The following is a 24660-nucleotide window of genomic DNA, read 5'->3' on the forward strand; positions in this document are numbered from 1 at the left end:
TAAAAAATTTTTTTAATGCTTTCAATCTGTTAAATATAACAAGGCGAAATACAGTATTTCAAAACAAAAATATTAAAAACAGATGATGATGGTTCAAAAAGTAAAACCGAAAAGATCCTAATATAGAACTCTTAGTACCAAGGACAATAATGCACATCCATATAGGGTATAATATCAATTTACTGATGAGTTTCATGGTTTATCTAGTTACTAGTTTTAAAACACATCATTGAAAACAGACTATATCACTGTATCAATGCCATCACTTTAACTCAAAATTATTGTTGAGTCTGACACTTTATTTTGCATATGGCAATATGATGTAGCCAAGGTACAAAAGGAGTAAGACACAACTAAGTGTGTGTCTACAGGCAAGGCATAGAAGAGGACACTGGAAGTAAAAACAGGGTACTTGAAAAAAATAAGAGATACTCTGATTTTAAAAAATCTTTAATTCATTTTTAAATTACTGAAAGCCAATGCTGCTTTTCTGGTTAGACATTAAATTTTCATATAATAAAAGTAAAGAAAAAATGAAATCCAATAAGCAAAACAATGCATATAAATAGAACTAGATCTTAAAACACTAGCAACAAACCAAAAAGTTGTAAGATAATTTTTAGACCCAAGATCCTTCTCCTATGTTGAACTAAAATGATCCAGGGATAAAGGGTGCCTACCTTTCTCTTAAGGAGAGTTAGAAATTAGAAATCAGTAATTGAATATGGACTGATACAAGAGTATTCGTTTTAGTCCCATAGGCTCGACATCATTCTTTTATAGAAACTTCACTTCTTGGATATAATTAATTCAGGAAATCTTTAACTTAAGGATCTCACTTGAAGAAATAAAGTTCTAACAGCATCAGATCATTAAAAAGAATTTAACTGGGCACCTGGGTGGCTCAGTTGGTTAAGTGACTGCCTTCGGCTCAGGTCATGATCCTGGAGTCCCTGGATGCTTGGGACTGCTCAGCAGGGAATCTGCTTCTCCCTGTGACCCTTCCCCCTCTCATGTGCTCTCTCTCTCTCTCATTCTCCCTCTCTCATAAATAAATAAAATCTTAAAAAAAAAAATAAAAATAAAAAATAAAAAGAATTTAACTTACCTCAGAGAATGATTTTCTAAAAAGATAAATACAAATAAATATATGTAGAAGTTTTCAATGAAAAGTTAATCTGTATACATATATACATAGGTTCAGCAGACAGAAGATTATCTACACATGTAAAAACTTACAGATGAAGAAGGAGTGGAATGTGAATGTGAATTTTGAGGAGAACGGATCGCAGGAGGTATGCCTCTTACTGGACTTGAGCCATTCCCACCTTGGTACTGAGAAAAAAAAAGGAAACATCACTCTTTATTAGAAGAGTTTTAGCTAGATGTTATTTTTGACATGACATTAAGAATTAATTTAAATATATCTTCTTTTAAATTAAATTCGGTAGTGATTTAAATGGGTCAAGAAAAAGCAAAACTATGGTCAGTTACAGCTGAGTCCTAAAAGACTAAAGAGAGAATACTGATCACAAGAATGTGAAAAGACTGTTTAGTAAAGACCCTTATTTCTTGAACATTCTGACTATAATTTGTTATTGTGGCAGACTCAAGATAAATTAATTTCCCCCAAACAATGAACATATATTTCCTTCAAATTTTAATACAGTTCTGTTATAAATGTTTGTTGAAGGGGTGCCTGGGTGGCTCAGTCGTTAAGCATCTGCCTTCGGCTCAGGTCATGATCCCAGGGTCCTGGGATTGAGCCCCGCATTGGGCTCCCTGCTCAGCGGGAAGCCTGCTTCTCCCACTCCCACTCCTCCTGCTTGTGTTCCCTCTCTCACTGTGTCTCTCTGTCAAATAAATAAAATCTTAAAAAAGAAAAATAAATGTTGAAGCAGTATAATCCCTAATGCCCCTAAATTAACATATTTACAAGTAGATATAAGTGAATGTAATAAACCATCTTAAAACAGAATCATCATTCTCAAGATCTGTTAAAAATCCAAATGTTTGTAAGTACTATATAAAAAATTACATAGATCAAGTCCCTTCCCTTTAACAGCACAAAATCTTATAAAAATCAATCTTTCTTTTATGCACAACATGCATTACAGTGCATGACATAGGTGCATATGAAGAGAAGCCACCGAACGTATTCCATAGCTACCTCTCAAATTTCTCATGTTTCTCTACCAACAAAAGGAGGAGAAAACAATTCACTGCTACTGGCTTTCTCTCAGGGTATTAAGAGAAGAGATGAGGACCTCCTAGTGTATTTTCCTGTAACCTAGGGACTTTGTCTAATTTTTTTTTAATCTACAGTGCCTAGCAGAACTCATGGCACATGAACAGCATTCAAGAGACTTGAGATTTATTTATCTGAATTGATCCAACCTTTGGCAAAGATTGTTAACTAACACTGAGGGACTGACCTCAACTAAAGAGGCCCTAGGTCAGCAATACTAGACCATGGTCAGCAACAGTTTTAGCGTAGATTCTGTAAACCCATTTAAGAAAAACAATGGATGGTAAAAAAAAAAAAAATTTTTAATGCAGCCCTTCCCCTGACTGGCAAATTCTGCTCTCACACTCAAGTAATATATTTTTCAACTGAGTAGATCATGTTTGTTGTTTTAACAATCATATTAACGTTCCATAATATGAAACTGATAGCCAAAAGTATTTATGTGTAGAAGTAAGAAAATATTCTAGACAGGGTAAGAATCTAAATTTACCACTATTTATTATTTTCAGGGGCTCTTAGGTTCACACTTCTATCATTATTTAATTTCCATCTATAGGGCTCAAATGTTGCCGTGGTGCTATCCTCAAGGCTGCAATGACAGTAGGAACAGTTCTAAACTAGAAGCTATTAGACTTCAACTTCTCTTTTTGCTCTTCCTTTTTTTTTTTTTAAGATTTATCTATTTGAGAGAATGAGGGAGCATACGTGCACACACGCACGCAGAAGAGAGGGACAGAGGGAGAAGAAGAGAATCTTAAGCCGACTCCATGCTGAGTGGGGAGCCCTACGTCGGGCAGGAACTCACAACCCTGAGATCACGACCTGAGCTGAAACCAAGTCAGATGCTCATCCAACTGTGCCACCTGGGTGCCCCTCTTTGCTCTTCCATTTAGAATTTGACTTTAAATAGGCAACTTTACATCTCTGGTCCTCAGTTTTCTCATGTAATATAGAAACATTAATACCTACTGTACCTATCTCCTGGGTTGTCATAAGCAAATATGTGAAAAAGTACTTTGAAAATGACGATGTGACATTCCAATGTAAAAGTAAATTTTAAAGTTCCTAGGAAGACAGAACATTACTGCTCTAATCAAGTAATCAAAAGTTGACCTTGTGCTTCAAAGAAATTATTTCAACCCATAGTAAAATTATATTAAGAACTGAAGATATTTGTTAATAAACTTACTTCAAAATAGTCACTAATTTTGTGGCCACGTCCCCCAATACTTTTTCCTAAAATATAAAAGTAAAAATTTTTTACAGATTTAAAGTTAGTCATGACTACTTATCATATACTATATCAGAAAAAGAATGTGTCAAACTTAATTTCCCTAATACACATAAAAATCATCTGTTTAATAAAAAGAACATGGTATTTTAGTTGGTTAGTGAGGGACACTGAAAAAGTTACATTAAGAGCCCTCAGAGGGTAAGATGCCAATTTCAGAAATCCAAAAATCAGATGACATTTCAATAGTAACATGTCAATTGTTAAAGTTCCAATTACTGGAGAATCAAATAAATAAATGACATTAAAGGATCTTGTTTTTACAACTACATTATTCATATTGCTTAATGGCTATAATTTCATAAAAGCAAATCAATGAATAAAAAAAGTGGCAACTGCATAACTGACAAACCAATTCATACCCATAAATAAAAAAGCTTTGATTAACACAAAACCATACAAACTGACAATAACATGCTTTAACATGAATGTTATTTTGTAAAATGTTTTGATTTTCTAAAAAGTATTCCCAAATTAATAGGATTTTTTTAATAGACTAGATTTTAAATATTGCTCTTATATGACCATATTGATACAGTGGGTCCAAATCATTATATATCGCAGTTCTTTAATTAAAAGTTTTGCTCTAAAACGGACTCATCACTTTTATAAATATTGAATTAAGAAGGTGCTAAGAAATACAGTGTTAGAAATACTTTTTTGGATGAGAGGCACCCAACCTTCAGTGGAACTATATAAAATACATGATTTCTTCAATACAAAGAAAAACTGACAATACACCATGAAATCAAAAGCTTTGGATAATACAAACATACACATTTATCAATACTGACTTATATTTATTTATTCAATGAATATTTGAGTGGTTACTATGTGCCAGGCATTACTGAAATGAACAAAGGTTACATTTAAAAGTTCAACAACCTTAAATTCTTTTGTGGAACAAGAAAAATTAAGTAAGTGCCCAGGACTATAAATGGTACCTAGAAAGTTTGAACAACAGTTTTGTACAGATTTACTTAGAGGTCAGAAAGAATTGTAAAGGTTTTACAGGTATACCTTGTTTCACTGAATTTCACCGACACTGTGGTTTTGGGGTTTTTTAAAACACAAATTGAAGGACCTTGCATTGAGCAAGTCTACAGGCATCATTTTTCCAATAGCCACCATTTGTTCACGTCATGTCTCTGTGTCACATTTTAGTAATTCTCACAATATTTCAAACTTTTTCATTATTATATGTATTTGTTATGGGAATTTGTTATCAGTGATTACAACTCACTGAAAGCTCAGGTGACAGCATTTTTAAGTAAATTAATATATGATGTTTTTTAGATACAATGCTACTAGCACACAAAAGACTACAGTATAAACATACTTTTATATACACTGGAAAACCAAGAAATTCATTTGACTCGTTTACGGTGATACTTGCTTTATTGTGATGGTCTGGAACCAAACCTGCAGTATCCCGAAGGTATGCCTGTATACCCAAGGAATTTTCCTTCCACCTATAAGAGCTTTCCTGCAGATTCTGAAGAAGGTGCTATTCTTTATTTATTTATTCATGAGAGTCAGAGAGAGAGAGAGAGAGAGAGGCAGAGGCAGAGAGAGAAGCAGGCTTCCCGCCTAGCAGGGAGCCCGATGCGGGACTCGATCCCAGGACCCCGGGATCATGACCTGAGCAGAAGGCAGATGCCCAACCATCTGAGCCACCCAGGCGCCCAAGAAGGTGCTATTCTTTAAAGACGACAGAGATGGTTTGGGTTGCCTATCCAGAAGCTATGTCCCTAATTCTTTTTCCCTAACTGAACCCAAACTTGGCTCTGTTAATTCCCTCCCCCTACATAACACATGTAATATCAGGGGAAGCTAACTCCTATCTGGCCTCCATCCTAGTTCCCCTCCCCTCCTGATCAGAAATCCAATTTTGTTCAGGTATCAATCATCCCTTCTCCACAAAGCCCACATTTCTAAAAGGAACTTTACCCACTTTCAATTTCAGAGATGGATCTGGTTTTTCTAAGGGCAATAGGACGTATGTTGGACATAACTGGCTAAGGAATGAATGGACTCATGACCCAATTCTGGCCGACAAGATTACCGGAGAGGTTTGCTCTGGACTTGAAGAAGCTTACCTTCAAAGAAAGAGGGGGAAAAAACACAGAAAGCCAACCTCTCTCTAAAGCAAATAGAAGTGTGAAAGCTCAAGTAAATCCAATCAAAATTGACAACCATTCTAAAAACATAAGAAAATCAGACAATTCTTGTGGAGAGCAGACCACAAAGAAATAAACATGGATTCTTAAAAACATAGGTTGAATCAACCAACCCAGAAGTCCCAATTTGGGACTGCTTTTAAGTGAGTTTTTAAATCTAAAGTTGAAACTATCATAACTAATATAACTTTACACTAAATAAAGCTCCAAGTCCACTAACCACAACCTGCTAGAACTACACTAAGACCAAAATTGAGCTCTGAGCAGACGGAGATACAAGTACTACACATCTATAGAAAGATGCTAGAGTGACTTAAATTCTTCCTTCCACGCAGACAGTTGCTGCGAATACATTCCTTGATGCCCGTGCCACATGTAAGTACTAGTAAGCCATGGGTTCCTGGCCCCAGTCCTTACAGCTAAAGAGCAGCTCCAAAACATGTAATCATATGTATAAAGTCATTATATATGACTTAAGAGCCAATTTATTGTATTTAATTTTGAGTGGCCAAATTAAATGACAATACTATTTTGTTGTCCGTTATAAGAGTTTTGTAGATGACTTGAAAATCATCTTCTTAGCCTATATCACAAAGGGCAGGTATGTAAGAAAGAATGAAGAACAGGTATGGAAAGAAAAAGATGATGCTTTAATAAGCAACTCAATCATTTTTATACAGTCTTTTTCTTTTTTAAATAAAAGGAATAAGCAAGCTTTTGGTACTTGCACTTTAAAGTGACATCTAAAGTTCTTATTCAAAGACAAGAAGCCATTTCAATACTGTAATTCAGATAAAGAAAGAAAAATGAAAGGTGATAAGGTAATGTTTGCCAGGTTTGGACAGGACACTTGCCTTTCTAATTCTCAAGTAAAAAAAAAAACGGGAAATGTCAAAAAGCCTAAAAACAGTAACCATACACTACCTGTGGTACAAAAGATTTCAATTTCATATTATTCTTTCTTCTGGGAAGTACATTTATAAACTATTATTAATGCATAAATTTATAATAGCTATAGAAATGATAAAAACATAATATGACTTTTACAGTTAAGCTATATTAATTGACCAACAATCAGATTAATTGTAAATACTTATTTGGCTCTGAAGGATTTTGCTTCACTTACCCTGACTACTTTCATTCTGGTTTTCTGCTTTTCTCTTTCTTCCTCTGGATGATTCCGATTGTTTCTTCTCTGGTGTCTACAGAAAGCAAGTTAACAGAATTTAAAGTTACAGTTTTACATACACAATTATTACAGTTAGTATAAAAATTATTTTTATTTCAAAACAAAAACTATTTTGTTTGTTAGTGCTCATGCGATGTAAATGTATAGTTACCTATATACAATTTATTTAAAAGATAAAATTTCCTATGTAAATTTTAAAGTATAGAAGTCCTTGTACACATTACTTGAAATTCACATTTATAGAATTTGACTTGAGATGGATGAAAAATCTGAGAGTAAGCAGCCTTTTAAAGCACCCTTCACTGGATTGGGCAAAACACAATAAAAACAAGTAAAGAAAAAAAAAACCCCTATGTTTTTCCTATTAGTTTTCTATTATTCATACACACTTAGTTTATAAAAGTAAACTTGGATGAAAAAGAAAAGAGCAGAACTCAAACCCCAATATATATATACAATCCCTACGATTATTATCTAACAATTAGAGCAAAGTCATAGATTATGCTCTAAATCAGGGGGCAGCAAACTACAGCCCAATGGCCAAATCTGGCTAGCCACCTGTTTCTGTAAGGCCCATTATCTAGGCATGACTTTTACATTTTTAAAGAACTGAAAAATTTAATAATTAAAACAATATTGTGATATGAAAATTTTAAGAAATTCAAATTTCAGTGTCCATAAATAAAGTTTTATTGGAACACAGCCACACTCGTTCATTTATGTACTGACTATGGTTGCTTTCACACTATGACAGCAGAGTTAGTTCCCAGAGAGACTATATGGTCCACAAAGCCTAAAACATCTGGTCCTTTACCTAAGTCTGCAGATTCCCAACCCTAGATGATTGCTTCTTTTCAAATAAGCATTTTCATCAGGCTAAAAAGCAAGTAATTTTTGTGGAGTCTGACAAGCTGTTGTGCTTAGTTAAAAATTAAAACTAAGAGCAAAAAGCACAATGCAATGGCACACGGCCCTCAAATTCTAGAAGCTTGGCAAGTATGTCTGGTGCCAGAACAAAGAATGTTTGAATGAATGATACAACTTAAATCTCTAAAGGCAATGCAGTCCCCAAGCAAGAAAGGGAAATAATCCATATTTCGTTGTCTCTGAGTAGTCTATGATTAAACAGTACAAATGACAACACATAACCTAACTTGTGTTAAGCATCTATGATTCCTCTTTAGTATTATCATGGGGATTTTAAGTTCTCTCACCCCCATTTTGTCAACATGATAACAGATTCAGAGAGGATGAAGTGAATGTTCTAGTGTCTGAATTCTTTAACAACAGGAGTTCTATATCTCCCCATCTTACCCTCCCATTTCCTCATGCCTAGCATACAGTTATCACTTGATAAATACATTAATGTTAAGTAACTTATTCAAGGTAACCAGGATTTAAATCAAATTCAATTCTGTATTCCCAAGGCTCTAAATGCTATACATGCCCTATATCAAGAACTGAATGAATCAACAATACAAAAACATTTCAAAATTTTATCAAGTTTGTAAATAAAATTCATTATGTCCAACAAACTGCCTACATGTTTTCACAACACAAACCAGAGATCTTAAAGAAATCCACCCTAACTGGCGATCTACTCAGGAGGTAGACTGATGTACCAGCAATTTAGGGTAAATAGGTCATTAGTTATCAGACTCAGACAAATAATAACCAATCTTTTTTTTTTCCCTCAAAATAAAAATAACACCAAATTAAAAATTCTAAGCTAACATTTTTATAAAGAACCTTAAAATCTATCTTAAAAGAGGATTCCCAAATAATATTTATTCACATCCTTCCCTATTCTGTGTTAAAAAAAATGTAATTTAAGATCAAGAAAATATGGTTTTTCACAACAGTTTAATGTATTAATTTTTAAGCATGGCAGGATCCCATCTGAATTCCATCTTAAATCTTGACCAGCTACTTTTGAATAAACAACAAGAACAAAAAATCACATAAAATAACACAATTCTGAAAGTTATACTGGAAACATTTTCTATCTAAATGGTTCTGTATCATTTTCTAAAATATATTCCAAGGAATAGTGGATCAGTTTGGTTGAGAGGCTACACTTTAAATGCAGAGGACAGCAGGATGGTTCAACTGGGGTGAGCAAAGTTAGATTTATTTACCACAAAGCTTCTAAATGATAACAGTCACTGGCTATCTCCGAAAGGGGAATGGGATGGAAAGTTACAGTGTATGAAGAAATTCTCAAACTTATTTGGAATAACATTCATTAAACACTTCACTGAATATATATTTGAAGATACTTAAGGTCTTTTTTTTTTTTTTTTAAGACCTATAGATTACTTAAGTAAAAACTTTGAGGCAAAATTTCCCTACCTAAATTTTAAATTTAATGGAATGGGGAAGTCCTTTGAGGGAAATGTCATTTTGTTAAAAACAATGAATGAGAAAAACCCAAATGCATAATTATTACAGTTAAAAAAAACAACAACAAAAAGGCCAACAGGTTTACCTCCTTTAAACCAGAGAAGAATTTGAGGAAAGAGGGGGTAAGGAAAAAGATGACAAGACTAAAACTAATTTTAAGACTATAATGTATGACTAGTGCAGGTAAAGAAGTTGGAAATAGGTAATAAAAAAATGAAAAGTTGAACAAAATATAAAACAAAAAAGGAAAACCGAGATATAACTAAATTCACCTATAAAGTAAATGCTTCCATTATGAACACACCATATTCTGTCCCTTCCTATAAACCCTAATCTTTTTTCACCCATGTCCTAATATTACCACCTCATTCCTTACTCTCACCTCAGATTATTTTAGACTTGTTCTTTCATCCCAAAAGAACCGTAATTTCCTAAAAAGCAAGTACCATGGGTCTCTGAAGAAGCACAGATTGAGACTAAGAATCAAACTCTGGGTCCACTATTTACCATAACTCTCAGCATGTTATTTAACCCAAGACTCCAATTTTTCTTTTTCTTTCTTTTTTTTTTTTTTTAAGTAATCTCTATGCCCAACATGGGGCTCGAATTCACGACCCCGAGGATCGAGTCACATGCTCTACTGACTGAGCCAGCCAGGCACCCTACTCTCATCAATTTTAAATGTGGTAATACAGGTATAGGATTGTGGGGATTAAATAAGAAACACACCAGAAACATACTTAGTACACCATCTGGAACAGTTGTCTACTCTATAAATGTCAGTAAGCACCCAATAAATTTTCTTATCTGAATGGCTATCCTATTATTCCAAATATCTGTGTACTTTCCTATTTCAAAACTTCAATCACATGTTAAATGATTAGCAGTTTCTTCCCAATAGCTTATAAATAACTTGTAGGGCTTGCAAAATAAGTGATGTTTCCTCTTTAAGGTTCCATTCAACTCTCTTCTCAACTATAAGCCACAGAACCAGCAGTCTAGGCCCTAAATATTATATCACTAACCTCAGGAAAAGGTGCATTAGTTTATTTTGTTTGTTTTAAATTTAAATCTGAACAATACCTATATTAAACAAAACAAAAATTCTCAGTGAAGGTTCTGCTAACAATTCTCCTGAGTCACTCATTTCTACATGGATTTAGGAATTTAGAACCTTGGGGATTTAGGATACAGAAATGTACCAAATATTTAATCTCTAAAATGGCTCATCAGTGAAGAAAAATTCAGAATGCTATCTGTGATTTTCAAACTGTACTCCCAAGATACCTTAGGAAAGGAGGTTGTGCCTCAAAAGATGTTAAAGAAGAGGAAAAGGGAAGGAAGGAGCAGGGGGCTGAGCTAAGGCTCTACCCTATCAAAGACACATCCTTATCCTACCTCCACCTCTGTGCTTGCAAACACAGCATCCCTCATTTTAACACACTGAGGTCCCATATTAGACTTACTATGAAGAAAGAGTTCTATGGCTTAAAAAAGATTTGAAAAACCACTGATCTTGACCAGTGATTTCCTAGAAAATCCAAGGGACATCAACCAGGCCAGCTTGGCATTTGCACAAGGTGTAAAAATTGCGCATGTTGCGTATTTTACAGAATGTTTTCAAGCTTATTACTGCTCTTGCTGATGCAGTCATTTCTTTCTTTTCTGTTTTTTTTCCTCAACTATTGCATTACAATTTACCAGAAAATAGAAGGCAAAATAAATATGGAAAGCAAAATAATATGATATGGCTTTATTTATTTTTTAAAATTTATTCATTCGAGATACAGAGTGAGCACAAGTTGGGGGAGGGCCAGAGGGAGAGAGAGAGAATCTCAAACAGACACCACGCTGAGCATGGAGCCCAACGTGGGGCTCCATCTCACGACTATGAGATCATGACCTGGGTCGAGACCGAAAGTCAGTTGCTCAACCGAATGCACCACCCAGGTGCCCCTGATTTGGCTTTTAAAGTAAAGATGGAAAGACTATCAGAATTATAAAGAGTCAAAGAATTATGTCATACAATGGAAGAGTGGTTAGGAGAAAATGATGAAAGCAGAGAGTGGTATTATTCAATTTAGCTTTATAAATGCTAATTTGTAATCATACCAAAATCTGAATGATTACTCTGGCATTTAAATGTTCTAAGATATTAGTTAGAATTTACATGGTATTTTCTAGCAGTTGAAAAGTATGTTCAAAAAAGAAAAACAGGGCGCCTGGGTGGCTCAGTTGGTTAAGCGACTGCCTTCGGCTCAGGTCATGATCCTGGAGTCCCTGGATCGAGTCCCGCATCGGGCTCCCTGCTCAGCAGGGAGTCTGCTTCTCCCTCCGACCCTCCCCCCTTTCATGCTCTCTCCCTCTCAAATAAATAAATAAAATCTTTAAAAAAAAAGAAAAACAAATCTAAACGACTCAAGAGGCGACAGTGATATAATTACTAATGCTTCTATTTTATTTGGAATTTAAGTCAGTGATTATTAAACAAGGTTTTCAAATCTAATATGGGATCTTGTTTTATCTGGCTCCTCAACCTATTTTTAAAATAAAAATAAATGTGTTTCTTCAATGCAAATAAGACAAAATATAAAAAAACTACCATCTTAACACTGTCACAGAAGGAGGGAGATAAATCAGTACGGATTGTGCCATGATAACAGATAACCACCTCTATCAGCCTCCAAACAGAGATACTTAAAATTATTGGCATAAATGCATTATAGGAAATTTTAACAGTATGTGAAAAAATACCATCACAAAAGAGGAGGGAGTGGATGTTAAAATTTATTCTTTTTTTTTTTAAAGATTTTATTTACTTGACAGAGAGAGACACAGCGAGAGAGGGAACATAAGAGGGGGAGTGGGAGAGGGAGAAGCAGGCTTCCAGCCAAGCAGGGAGCCCGATGTGGGGCTCGATCCCAGGACCTTGGGATCATGACCTGAGCCAAAGGCAGACGCTTAACAACTGAGCCACCCAGGCACCCCTAAAATTTATTCTTTACCTCTACCTTAAGTACAATTCATCAGCCCTGACTGGACAACAAAAAGAAAAGTCAGAGATTATCATCTCTATTAAATTACTACAGTTAAGAGACACAGATATATTTAATCTCTTCCCATTAAATGAGAAAATACTTTAAGATAGAAAGAAAAGTGGGGCGCCTAGGTGGCTCAGTCAGTTAAGCGTCTGCCTTCGGCTAGTTCATGATCCCAGAGTCCTGGGATCGAGCCCCGCATCGGGCTCCTTGCTCAGGGGGGAACCTGCTTCTCCCTCCTCCTCTGACCCTCCCCCTTCATGCTCTCTCTCTCTCACTCTCAGATAAATAAAATCTTAAAAAAAATAGAAAAAGTTACTCTATTATTAAATAATATCCATAACAAAATATTCAATCCTCCGTCTTGTCAGAATGTATTTTTTCCAACTGATTCATTATTCAAATACAACTCACTGGCTATTCCAATGATTCAGAGTTACTCAGGTATCAAATTTAAGGTCACTGTACTTTGAACAAACGGCATGACAAATTTTTTTTCCTGAAGCTGGTAATGCCAATGTTCAATTTTATTCCATATTTCTAAGCAAAATTTGTTGAACTAGATGTAAAACAGGAAGATGCTGGAGAAATCTGTTATTTTAATGGCACATATCAAAACTGCACTGAACTAGAAAGGAAAATCTGGAGCTTTATAAAAATAGTCAATGTAAAATAGATGTTCTATTCAAGAATATCAAATGTACAAGATACCGTTTCTTCCAACCTTTTGCTATAAAAATTTGGTTAGAATAATGCACTGTAAGAAAACTAAAATTCTATTGTAAAAATTTCCTTGCTGCTTTGCATCCAATTTACATTTAGCTAAAACTATCATGAAATATGTACATCCTAATTCAAGGATTTTGAGCTGGCAGGACCTGAAATTCACAGTCTGTCTCTGCCCAAGAGTCAAAACTTTAATATGGAGAACTATTATTATCTGGAAATGTTTGCTTGAATCTTTGACACCTAAAAGAAGATCTTTGTTACATTGCTGATTTCAATATTTAATATAAAAAGTTTATGTATGCAACATTTGGGGATCTTATCATTAAATAAGAGCATTTCCTTGCTGTTTGAAGTAAATCCAATCAACACATCAGCAATTTTGAGTGTAGCCTATTTTCTGCTGTACTGCCTTTATTATTTAATAATATGTATGATCAAAGATGGTAGAGAGCCAATAAGATAAACTTGGGTAACTACCCAATGAAAATGTGTGTTTACAGGTTGCTAAAACTGTGCCTGCTCACATCATTTTTAAAAGCCCGAAGGATTTTTACTCCCCTCACAAATAGACAATATCCACAAGCACATTAGCACCTAAAAAAATTATAAACTACCACAATCTTACTCTCAATTTTTAAAAGCTACCTTAACTTGCCATCCTCACAGTCTGACTTCTCAAGCTCCTATCGTCTGGACCCATTTTAATTTGCATTCATGTATGTTTGAAGGAGCATACCAAGTCTTCAATACTGATGAAATGCAATTTTATTTGCCATTTTCTTACAATTCACAAAGCGTAACTATTTCTTGGCATTTTCCCCCTTCTATGACTTTCCCTTGAAGGCTTTATTTTTGAATAGTATAAACCAAAATTAAAATAAAGTTGGACTTTCTCTCCTATTCATATGATCTTTTAAGTTTTCAAATCATACAATCAGAATAAAACAGACATACAGAGCAACTGCTGTGAGAGGAAAAAGCAAAATTTCAAGATAACTTATTCTGGAACTGTTGGCATTTTGAGAGTACTTACAATAGTAAAATTTAGAACAGTGATTTCACAACTTTTCTCCTGGTGTGACACTCATGATGGAGTAAAACACTCCTGTATAATATCTCTATAGACATCTCCCTGAACATGAATCCCTAGGTCCTTAAACAATTTATTTCTTTGGGATAGACACTTTTAAGAGTAAATGTTGTGTCACAGAATATGCACACTAAAGATTTTAAACATATTGCCAAAGTGCATTTTCAAAGGCAGTATCAATCTACACTTTCACTGTGAGAATGCCCACCAATCTTTAAATATCTACCTGATGTGTTTAAAAAAAAAAAAAAGTGGTATCCCATTGTTATTCTCTATAGCAATACATATATAACCCCAAAAAAGTGAGATTTTGTTTGTTTAAAGAATTTATTTATTTATTTGACAGAGAGAGAGACACAGCGAGAGAGGGAACACAAGCAGGGGGAGTGGGAGAGGGAGAAGCAGGCCTCCCACAGGGTAGGGAGCCCAATGCAGGGCTCGATCCCAGGACCCTGGGATCATGACGTGAACCGAAGGCAGATGCTTAATGACTGAGCCACCCAGGCACCCCAAAAGTGAGTTGTTTTTTAAAAGAAATCGTTCTATCATTCAAATATTAGCATGGATTCTCGATGTCACTATACATCATAATCACTTACAAAGCTTTTATTTAAAGCTCATGCTGAAGTCCCCATTCCAAAGTTAACCATCTCTGGAGAAAGACCAAAGGAATCCTTACTTTTTAAAGAGCTCTGGGGCACCTGGGTGGTGCAGTCAGTTAAGCGTCCAGATCGAGCCCCATGCCGGGCTCCATGCTCAGCTCAGAGTCTGCTTAAGACTCTCTCTTCCCTCTCAAATAAATAAATAAATCTTAAACAAACAAAAAAGAGCTCCAAAATGATGCCACTGAATTAGCAATAGGCCATCTATATATACAGTAGTAAGTCCTGTATAGTCCACATTGGAAATTGTCTAAAATTAAGAAATTATTCTTGGGGCACCTAGGTGGCTCAGTTGTTTAAGCATCTGACTCCTGATTTCGGCTCAGGACCATGATCTCATGGATTGTGAGATAAGAGCCCCATGTTGGGCTCCAAGCTCAGTGGGAATCTGTTTCAGATTCTCTCTCTCCCTCTGCCCCTCCCCCCACCCACACGCGGGCACTCAGGCACTCTCTCCCTCTCTCAAGTAAGTAAATCTTAAAAAAAAAAAAAATATTCTTAACATAATCTTCTATTAAAAATTAAAGACTCAAATTGTGGCATACAGCAGAAAATTCATTAGGATATAAGAAGTCCAATGGGTTGTCATGGTTACTCTGTTATTTTAGAAAATGAGAATTAATCATACTATGCTCTGCTGACTTAAAAATATATCTAATATTTTTAAAACTCTACTATAGTATAACATACTGAAGCCAAACTTCTCAGTAATGTCAGCTTGTGCTGACTGACCTTAAAATCCAGACTAAAAGCAGTATTTATCAGATAAAATATTTGTGAAATGTTGTTAGTCCAGGGATATCTTGGATTGGCAAATTTGATGTTACTATAAATCATCTTAAATCTAAATTTTTCCAAAAAAGAATACCTTTTTTTTTTTTTTTCAAAAGACTAGCTAGGATCATTTATCTAATGAGTTACACATTATCTTAGTTATACAGAGAGAGAAAGTGTAGACACAGTAGTTGAGAGCATCACTTCGAAACAAAACAGATACTTTAGAATTAGAATTTTGACTGTTAACTTACTATCTGTAGGCAAATTCATTAACCTCTCTAGGCTTCAGTTTCCATACTTAGGAGATGTGAAATGTAAAAGAGTTATAATCTAGCTCCATAGGTAGCATGCTCAAACTACTCTCTCTCCTTCATTAATGGGGTGGTTCTCAACCAGGCGATATTTGGCAATACCTGGAGATACTCTGGATACCTGGACTCACAAGTGGGGGAGGGGAGGTTGGCGGGGAGAGAGAGAGTGGGCTACAGATATCTAATGTGTTTGGCAGAGATGCTGATAAACATACTGCATTCACAAGACAACCCACCACACCTCAAGAATTATCTAACCCCAAATGTCAAAAAGGTTAAGGTTAAGGAATCTTGCTTTGATGAATATATAAGAATCATTTGTAGTTGTTGACACAAAAACTACCTGTATAGTATGCTACAACTAAAGTGATGTTAGATTTATTCATTCAACAAATATTTACTGAGTATACACTATGGTCAAGCACTATACCAGGTTCCAATTTAAAAGTATCTTAGAATGACTTGGCATTTTTCTCTTCCAATCTTATTTTCATCAATCAGCTTAGAACGTTTTTGTTCTAAAAAAACAACTAACCACTGACACTAAATGCATTTGTGTAAAGGGAAACATTTAACTAAGCTATTTATTTCCTGGCTAAGTAAATGGGTTATAGAACATTATTTCAAGATTTCATGATTTATAATAAAGCGAAAGATTATCTACTCGGAGTGTATCAGAACTTCCAAGCAGGAAGTTCTTTCTCCTTTGAAAAAGTTTCCCAGTTGACTCTGACACACATAGTCCTCCACCTTTACAGAAAAAGAGGCAGAGAGCCAATGTCAGACCCACATTTGGTTTCCAGTTCACTTTTCCTTCCAGGACACTAAGGACATATATATTCAACCAAGATAGACCCACTTCCTTTGCTGTGAACCCTGTCCTAATACATATGTTAGGGTCAGACACTCTAACTTTTGGTGAATATAGCTTCTATAAGAGCATGTCCTTTAATGTATAGTGGTAGAATTAAATAAATATAGTTTTCTCTTTTTAAATAAAAGGAAATTTTACAAAGTAATTCCAGATATTTCACAGGAACTTTTAAATCTCTTAATTTAGAAGTATGATTAGTAGTCTTATAAGGGAGAGAAAAAAACAAACTTAAATCCTCTAATGAGAAAATGTCTTTATTACTGTTATACACTATTTTGGATGCACACAGATTACTCTCCTTCAGGAGGACACTGTTATTACGCATTATATATTATATACAGAAACACTGTTATATACAATGTCTTAGTAAAACAATTAACACAGTAATACTTACTAAGATTTCTGGTTTGGCCCACCTAACACAGTAAGAAGTAATGAGAAAATACTACTAGCACAAAGATAAGAAAAGATGGAGGAACCCATCAAGAAGAATACCACAAAAATCATTTATCAGGCTAAAATATTTTAGAAAAGAATATAAGCAGCAGGACACAAAGAGTATTTCTTAAAATTGATGAGGGCAATGAACTAGTTTTCTAACAATCTTGAGGAGCTGAACAGATTTAAACAGAATAAAGTCAAAAACAAGGTAATTCACCTAGGGGAGGAATAGGCATGAAAATGTAACTTTCAGTGATACTTAACCACACATCACTAAACTCATTTTTCAAGTCTTCTTTCTTACTGGGTATTCAGACTAAGACATTAAAAAAAAGATTTTTCTGGATTATAACAAATACATACAGACAAGTAAAACTTTAACGAATTTTTTTTAAAAATCTATCTAAAACCTAAAATTTAAGGTCAGTTTTACCTCTATCTTCAAATAGAATCATAATTTCCAATCAATCTAGGATACCTAAGTATTCACTGAGCAAACATTTAAGCCAAACACTATTAAGAGGGCAAAAAAGAAATATAAAAAGTAGAGATGGGTATGAGCAGAAACGAGATAAAAACAGGAAGTACTCTTACCACTCTACTAATTCAGCCAATTTACTAATATCAGAATATAACCCATTTAAATCAATTTATACATGTGTATATGTAATTTTTAAATACCTACTTCAACAAAGATTTTAGGTTAAAAATAACCTATTAAAGAACTCTATAAACAATTGCCACTAGTCCTAGAAATGGAAATAATGCACTCCTAAAGTCAGATCCAACCCAGTTTTAGGTCCAATTCCCTGGTGTTCTTAATTTCTACTTCATCCAAAATATGAAAATAAGAAACCATACATAATGTGGTCCTTTGAAAATTCTTCTTAAAAAAAGAACAAGAAAAGAATTAATGAAGAATTAATGCTTCAAACTATCTTTAATACCATCACTTCAACTCAAATGAGAAAAAAAAATCTCATTTAGGTTTCAAAACCACTTCTAGAAACTTAATTCAAATGACAAAGTTAATCAGAACTTTCATAAAATGACCTTCATGAATCAACATTAGAGGTAAATTAAGACAATCAAGGCACCATATCATATTTTTCTCTCATTACAATCATTACAATACTGAAAATGGATCTAAGTTTAAATGTCTAGATCCAACAACTATCGTAGCTTCCATATACCTATAATTAAAATCCTTAATCCTAAATATCTCAGAAATCAAATGTACTTGGACCAAAAATAAACAGTAATTCAATGCTAGTGGACAGAGGGTTAAAGAACTGGTAATTAATTACTCAAGAGGAAGGGGGAAAAAAAAACTGGCTTTAGAAAGAGAAATAATCTTTTTAAAAATGTTCAACACAGGGGTGCCTGGGTGCCTCAGTCAGTTAAGCGTCTGTCTTCAGCTCAGGTCATGATCCCAAGCTCCTGGGACTGAGCCCCACGTTGGTCTCCCAGCTCAGCGGGGAGTCTGCTTCTCCCTCTCCCTCTGCCGCTTGCCCTGCTTGTGGTCTCTCTCTCATTCTCAAATAAGTAAAATGTTAAAATAAGTAAATAAATAAAAATAAAATGTTCAACATCAATGATTCAGGTTACACAGAAGAATTATAAAAGATGAATATTAAAGATTAAATTGAGGCAAAAATAAAATAATTTGACATGTGTTTGCTTTATCAACATTATTATGTAATATGTTGTATGTAAGGACACAGGTATAAATAGACTTAAATGTGCTTCTCCAACATTATTAAAGATGATGTAATTCAATCATTTATATTCGGTCACAAATATTTCAACCTTAGTAAGAAATAAAATAAGACAAAGTAACATAAAATACATCCTAGGACATCCAAAAGGAGAGGTAGGGAGGAGAGTTATGGTGTAACTGTTCATTATAAATTCCAAACGAGCTACAAGGTAATTTATCTTAGCATCCTGAGGTAAAGATGAGTGGAGACGGCAAATGCAAAGAATTTAGAGAAAGTTAGAGTAGGTCTTTGTGCTTAGTTAGAGATGGGTCCTTGAAGAACTGCAAATAGGTGAATCAGGCAGACTTTAAAACTTGGAAAACACTGATAACCAAGAAATATGGGCTCCTTCTCTTATCCTCATAAAATAATCTGGACTTTTGGCCAGCAAACAATACGCACAGATCCTGTTTCCAACTCCTTCAGGCATTCTGAAACATTTAAAATAAGATGAATGGCCATCTCCCTCCATTCCCTGCAAACTCCCCTTCTGGTCCCTCCCATAAAATTTTCATCATTCTCACACCCACAACCAACTCATGATTCTTTCCTTCAGCTGATAAACTCTATTTCACTGTGGAGTAAGAGAAAGGTTATTAGGCTGGAAGTTTGCCCATCAGGGGAAAAGCTGTTCCCAGTTAATTCTGTCCACAATGAAACCTGCCCACCCAGGTTCTGGATCTCGGCATTTCATACCACCTCCCCAAAAAAGGTGTTAAGTTTGGTTCTATTTTCTCCTCTCTTTTCAGCACTTTCCTTGTCCTGTCGTTACAGCTCTGCTACAAGCCCTTCCCTATACATAATATGTCAAGCCTGTTAAGACTCTAGACACCATCTCCCTTATCATGAAGATTCTGCCGAGAGTAGCCAATATTTGCTGTCACTATTTCCTCACTATCCCAGCTCTCTTTAATGGGCTACAATCTAGTATCTTGCTCCCATTAGTCTACTAAAACTAAGCCTAAGTGACAATTCTTAGTCACTTTTTATAGTCATTATCTTAATTGACTTCTGTGACATTTAGTTCTACTCCTTATTCTCCCCTCTTTCTCCTCTTCTTCCTACGGTCTACCTCCTTACCAGACTACTACTCTTACTCTAGCACGCTTACCTCGCCTGCTAACATTTCCCAGCATTACACGCACTATCAAAATGAGTTCACCCACAGAAGCAGTTTTTAAACTTTTAGGTCCCAGGACTCCTCTACAAACTCTTAAAACTGTCAAGGATGCCTCAGCTTTGCATAGGCTATAACTATCGATATTTACTATTCTAGATGTTAAAACTAAAGAAATTTTGAAACATCAGAATATACAAGTACACAATTCGTAAGTCAGGGTGATGATGTCATCATGTGTCATTACAGACTGGAAATTTTCACTGTAAACTCAAGAGAAAATGAAAGTTAAAAAGCCAGATATGTCTTAGCATTATTGTAAAAAAAGGGGGGGGGGCAAATAATGCCTTAGCACTACTATAAAAATTGTTTTGACCCTGGGAAGCCCCAGAAAGACTCTCAGAGACCCACCCCCAAGAATCCTATGACCACTCAAAGTGGTCACCTGTGCCAAAAACTCCTCTAAGTCTTCATCTCTAACCTGACCTCTTTCCTGAGCTCCAGATAACTCCTACTGCCTATCTGAAGTACCATCTTCATTTGGTCAATTCACAGATGTTCAAACTCAGTGTTGTCCAGAATTTAATTCATTATCTTCTATGCCAAACCTATGTTTCTTCCTTCTGTGTTGTCTATTTTGGTCAAAGGCACTAACATTCACCTAAAGCTAGATACCTTTAAATAATCCTAGGCTCTTCCCTTTCCTTCTTTCCCCTCATTCAGTCATTAAACCATACTGATTCTACTTTTATAATCTAGGGAAATCCGAGAGCTTGTCAGAAATGCAAACCCCCACCCCAGATCTATAGACAAAAGGAACTGTTGGTAATTCACTTGCACACTGAAGTTTGAGAAGCATGGACCTGGGGAGTAATACCATTAACCAAAGTTTGAGAATCTGAAGGGGAAGGCAGAGCCCAAAAGGTAAACTTGAGAACACTTTAATTAGAACCCTGCCCACTTGAAGTTTTTCCTCCTAATATTAAACTGTGGAAGTTGGGAGTTTTGTAAAGGAGACAATATTCCTTAACTAAATGATCTTCCCAACTTAGGTTTCATTCCCTCCAATTTTATCCTCTACACTACAAACTGGGGGAGCCTATTCATCTCTACTTTGCCTTTTGTTCCTCCTGTTTAAATGGCTCTCCATTATCTAGACAACAGTCCAAATTCCTTACTACGAAGTACAAGGGCTTTCAAACCCTGACTCCTACCTATCTTTTACCATTCTTGCATAGCCTACCTATTCCAGAGGTCTTCAAACCAGTAGGCAGCTTGGTATATTTTTTAAGCTTCTCAGGTGATCTAAAAGTGCACTAAGGGTTGAGAATCACTGCCTCATGCCTTGAACAGAACTACTTGCCATGCTTCCATGCAAAAGCAAAAGTGTATCCTAGTCTTTCTGCCTGTCGTCTTCTCGTACTTTACCCTTGTCTTCTGGGATGAATTCACAGCCTAACAACTCAACTATCCTCTCTCCTTTAAAGGAAGACTTGACTTTTCTCCCCCACCTTCTCCCCAGCAAAGATGGAATTAGGGGTTTCTTGCTCTTTGCTCCCATAGTACCTTGTGCTTACATCTATTATAGCATAGTCTACACTGTTTATGAAGCAGTTTGTCCTACTAGAGAGTGATCTCATGTGAAGGTAGGGATTGCATTGTATTCATTTTTTTATATTCTCTTTGCTTGGGCACAGAGGCTAGAAGATAACACATATGTAATAAATGCTTACTGAAAACACAGTAAATTTTTGGAACATACTGAACAGACCTAGAATGATGTAAAATGAAGCAAAAACAAGACTGACACCTTCCTACCAACTAGGCAATTTCATTAACAAAGGGAAAAACCTTTCTGTTCTACAATTCTACATTTAGAAATAAAAGGCAAATCCATATAAGAAGTAATTCATATATAAACTGAAATGAAAAATTTCAGTTGAAGTAGATTCAAAGGAGTTTAACAGTGAATATCAGATGCTTTTCAGTTTTAAAAGTAAAAAGCTAGAAAACAGGAGTTCTGGGCATCTGAGAGTACTGGGTGGGAGGAAAATGCCCAACTGAAGAAACAAAAGCTCAAGATATGCATATTATTTATATTAAAATGTGGAAATAAATACCAGGAAGAAGAGCTGAAAGAATGAAGAGTGAGGTGGAGAGAAAAGCTATTTTTTTTTTAAATAAACCGTCAGTACTATTTTTCATATAAACAAAAACTATTATTTAAGAAAATGTAATGGATCAGGGGATGGAGTACCAAAAGAATAAAATGACATCAAAGAACAATACTACATAAACTTTACTACTGGTGCACCAGGAAAGAAAGTAGTACTTGACCCTATAATTGTTCACGCCCAACAACTTCACATAATGATCGACAAATACCTGTATTTTCAGGTGTGTAAAATTTCACCCCAAGGAAATTTGTTAAAGTATCTAGTATAGAAATAAAACCTGGAAATCATTTTCCAGATAAGTAGCTTCTTAAATGATAAGACAAAAAAAATTGCTTCTTCAAATCTTAAGGAAAATGTATAAGCTGTAGTAGTCATTTCCAAAATACTGTGCCACTTGACTTAACAATTTGTAAAAATTCTTGATGCTGAACACAGACCAGCAAAAGCCCCCAAATTTTTAAGATTTTCTGTAAATGCTTCAAATATCAAAATTTCTATACAAATTAACCGAAGTATATGCAATGCTTAACCGAATTGTACTTCACTGTAAATTACAGTATGGTCTTAAAAAAAATTTTTTTTTAACTAAAAATACAATCAAAAGTGATTCTTGGAATTCTTTAAAGGGAAGTGGTACTTTCTTATAGACTGATTCCTTTGAAAAAATTAAAGCTGCGTCTACAGCTTATATTGGGAGACTATAAAGAACACAGAAATACCTGTTACAGATGATCTTTTACTATGTTTTGCTATAAAAAATCTGTCAAAAACATCAGATTTGGTGAAGAGAAAAGGGAAATATCTAAAATTATTTTATTGCCCTTTGTAACATAACAGCCTATGAAAGGAAGGGCATGTGAAATTACTAAATAGACCAAAATCTGGAAATATCAAGAAATGTTCCAAAGTCCAGGAGATAAAAAGTGAAAACATTCTTGATATAGTTTCTAAAAAGCTGTACTCTGACTAAATCTAAACCTACAATTTTTAAGGACTTAATTTAAGTGTGCTAATTTGAAAAAAAAAACTAAACTGTGATAATCTGGTACTACAGGGGCTACTAACGCTTACCTCAAGGGAACCTACTGCGGATAAAGTCCCGTCACTTGCACAGTCCTTTCAGCTGCCTGCCAGTTGTCTCTGTGGAAGGGAAAGCCTGATGAGTGAAAACCCTATGCCACACTCCTTTGGAGTGTCAGGGTGCCTGCACAGTACTGCACAAAACTGTCTACCTAGAGAGATTCCTAGATGCTCTCAATAACACAGGACTTAAAAAAATGCCACCTTTGATATTCTCTTTCCACTGAACACCAAAACCAAATGGCTAAGAGTTACTGAGTGCTAATGACCTGCTGGTGTTATCAAGGGGATATATCTATACTAACCCAAGTAGAAAAAAGACCAAAAAGGATCAAAGAGAAATAAGTTAACACTGAAGGGAAAACACACACACACACACACACACACACACACACGCATGCACTGAAAAGTAACAGAAGTCTATAATCTGAGCAAAGGAAATATTGTAAGGTTGTAGCCACAAAGAGTGATGTTGCAGCATCAAATGAATGCTAAAACCCAAAGAACTTCCTGCATACATATTTCAAACAGATGCCATCAAGTGTATCATGCTCAATGTTAACTGTACCATGGATCTAAATACCTACTTGTAAAATTCCATGTATGTTCTTAGTGGGGTCGGGAAGTGGGTGGGAGGAGAGAGGATTTTCCAGATTTTTTAAATATGAAAAATGAAAACCAACGGCATGAAATTCGACAAGAAATTTCAAAAAGAAAAAAATGTATTATCTATATCTCAGGAAGTAAGCAAACCCTTACTCAGAACCAAGCTAAGAGGGAAGTATAACAAAAAATAATAGAAAACTGTAAACACAGTTCAAAAACCACTTTCGCCTACTAGAATTATGAATGGCTAGTAACTGTCTTCCATTAAGAACATCTATACCACTAATGTAGAAGTTCAACTACGTCACCAAAGAAACTATATTTTCTTTCTAATGCCAAACAGTCTTCAGTCTGAATACTGTGCTTCATAAGGCAGAACAAAATGTTCCTACCAGAAACTTTAGCATTAACCTTTACCACAAGGATTGCTGGGGGGGGGGAGGAGGAAAAACTATTAAAAGAAAAAAGGTGATTCCAGCTTTTACTTTAATAGCACCATATTTAAAATGAAGTTACTTACCTCAGATTCTTTGTCACTTAAAGATCCCAAGCTTCCAAAACTGTGATTAGAACTTTCATTATTTGTTGAGGCCTGTTAAAAATTTTTAAAAAGGTAAAAATTAGGAGTAATTTTAGATGAAACATACTACAAGGTAAATAATCCACATTCATAAATGAAAATAAAGT

The 24660-nt window shown here is 35.1% G+C and overlaps 1 protein-coding gene across 3 annotated transcripts in view; it reads right to left on the reverse strand.

Annotated features, from left to right (window-relative positions):
* The window catches only part of TLK1 (tousled like kinase 1), a 160383-nt gene that overhangs the window by 60956 nt on the left and 74767 nt on the right, over positions 1–24660 (reverse strand). For 2 of the 3 annotated variants that reach the window (XM_045868642.3, XM_045868644.3), the window contains 4 exons: positions 24494–24565; positions 6846–6921; positions 3438–3484; positions 1240–1335 (listed from right to left, as the gene is read on the reverse strand). In XM_045868642.3, coding sequence (XP_045724598.1) covers positions 1240–1335; positions 3438–3484; positions 6846–6921; positions 24494–24565 — 291 coding nt within the window. The remainder of the gene's footprint in view (positions 1–1239; positions 1336–3437; positions 3485–6845; positions 6922–24493; positions 24566–24660) is intronic. The other variant, XM_064586672.1, reaches the window with a different exon arrangement.

This window comes from Mirounga angustirostris, unplaced genomic scaffold (genome assembly GCF_029215605.1).
Source record: "Mirounga angustirostris isolate CCGP_5_RB_7025 unplaced genomic scaffold, mMirAng1.0.hap1 SCAF_3, whole genome shotgun sequence".
Taxonomy (NCBI): domain Eukaryota; kingdom Metazoa; phylum Chordata; class Mammalia; order Carnivora; family Phocidae; genus Mirounga; species Mirounga angustirostris.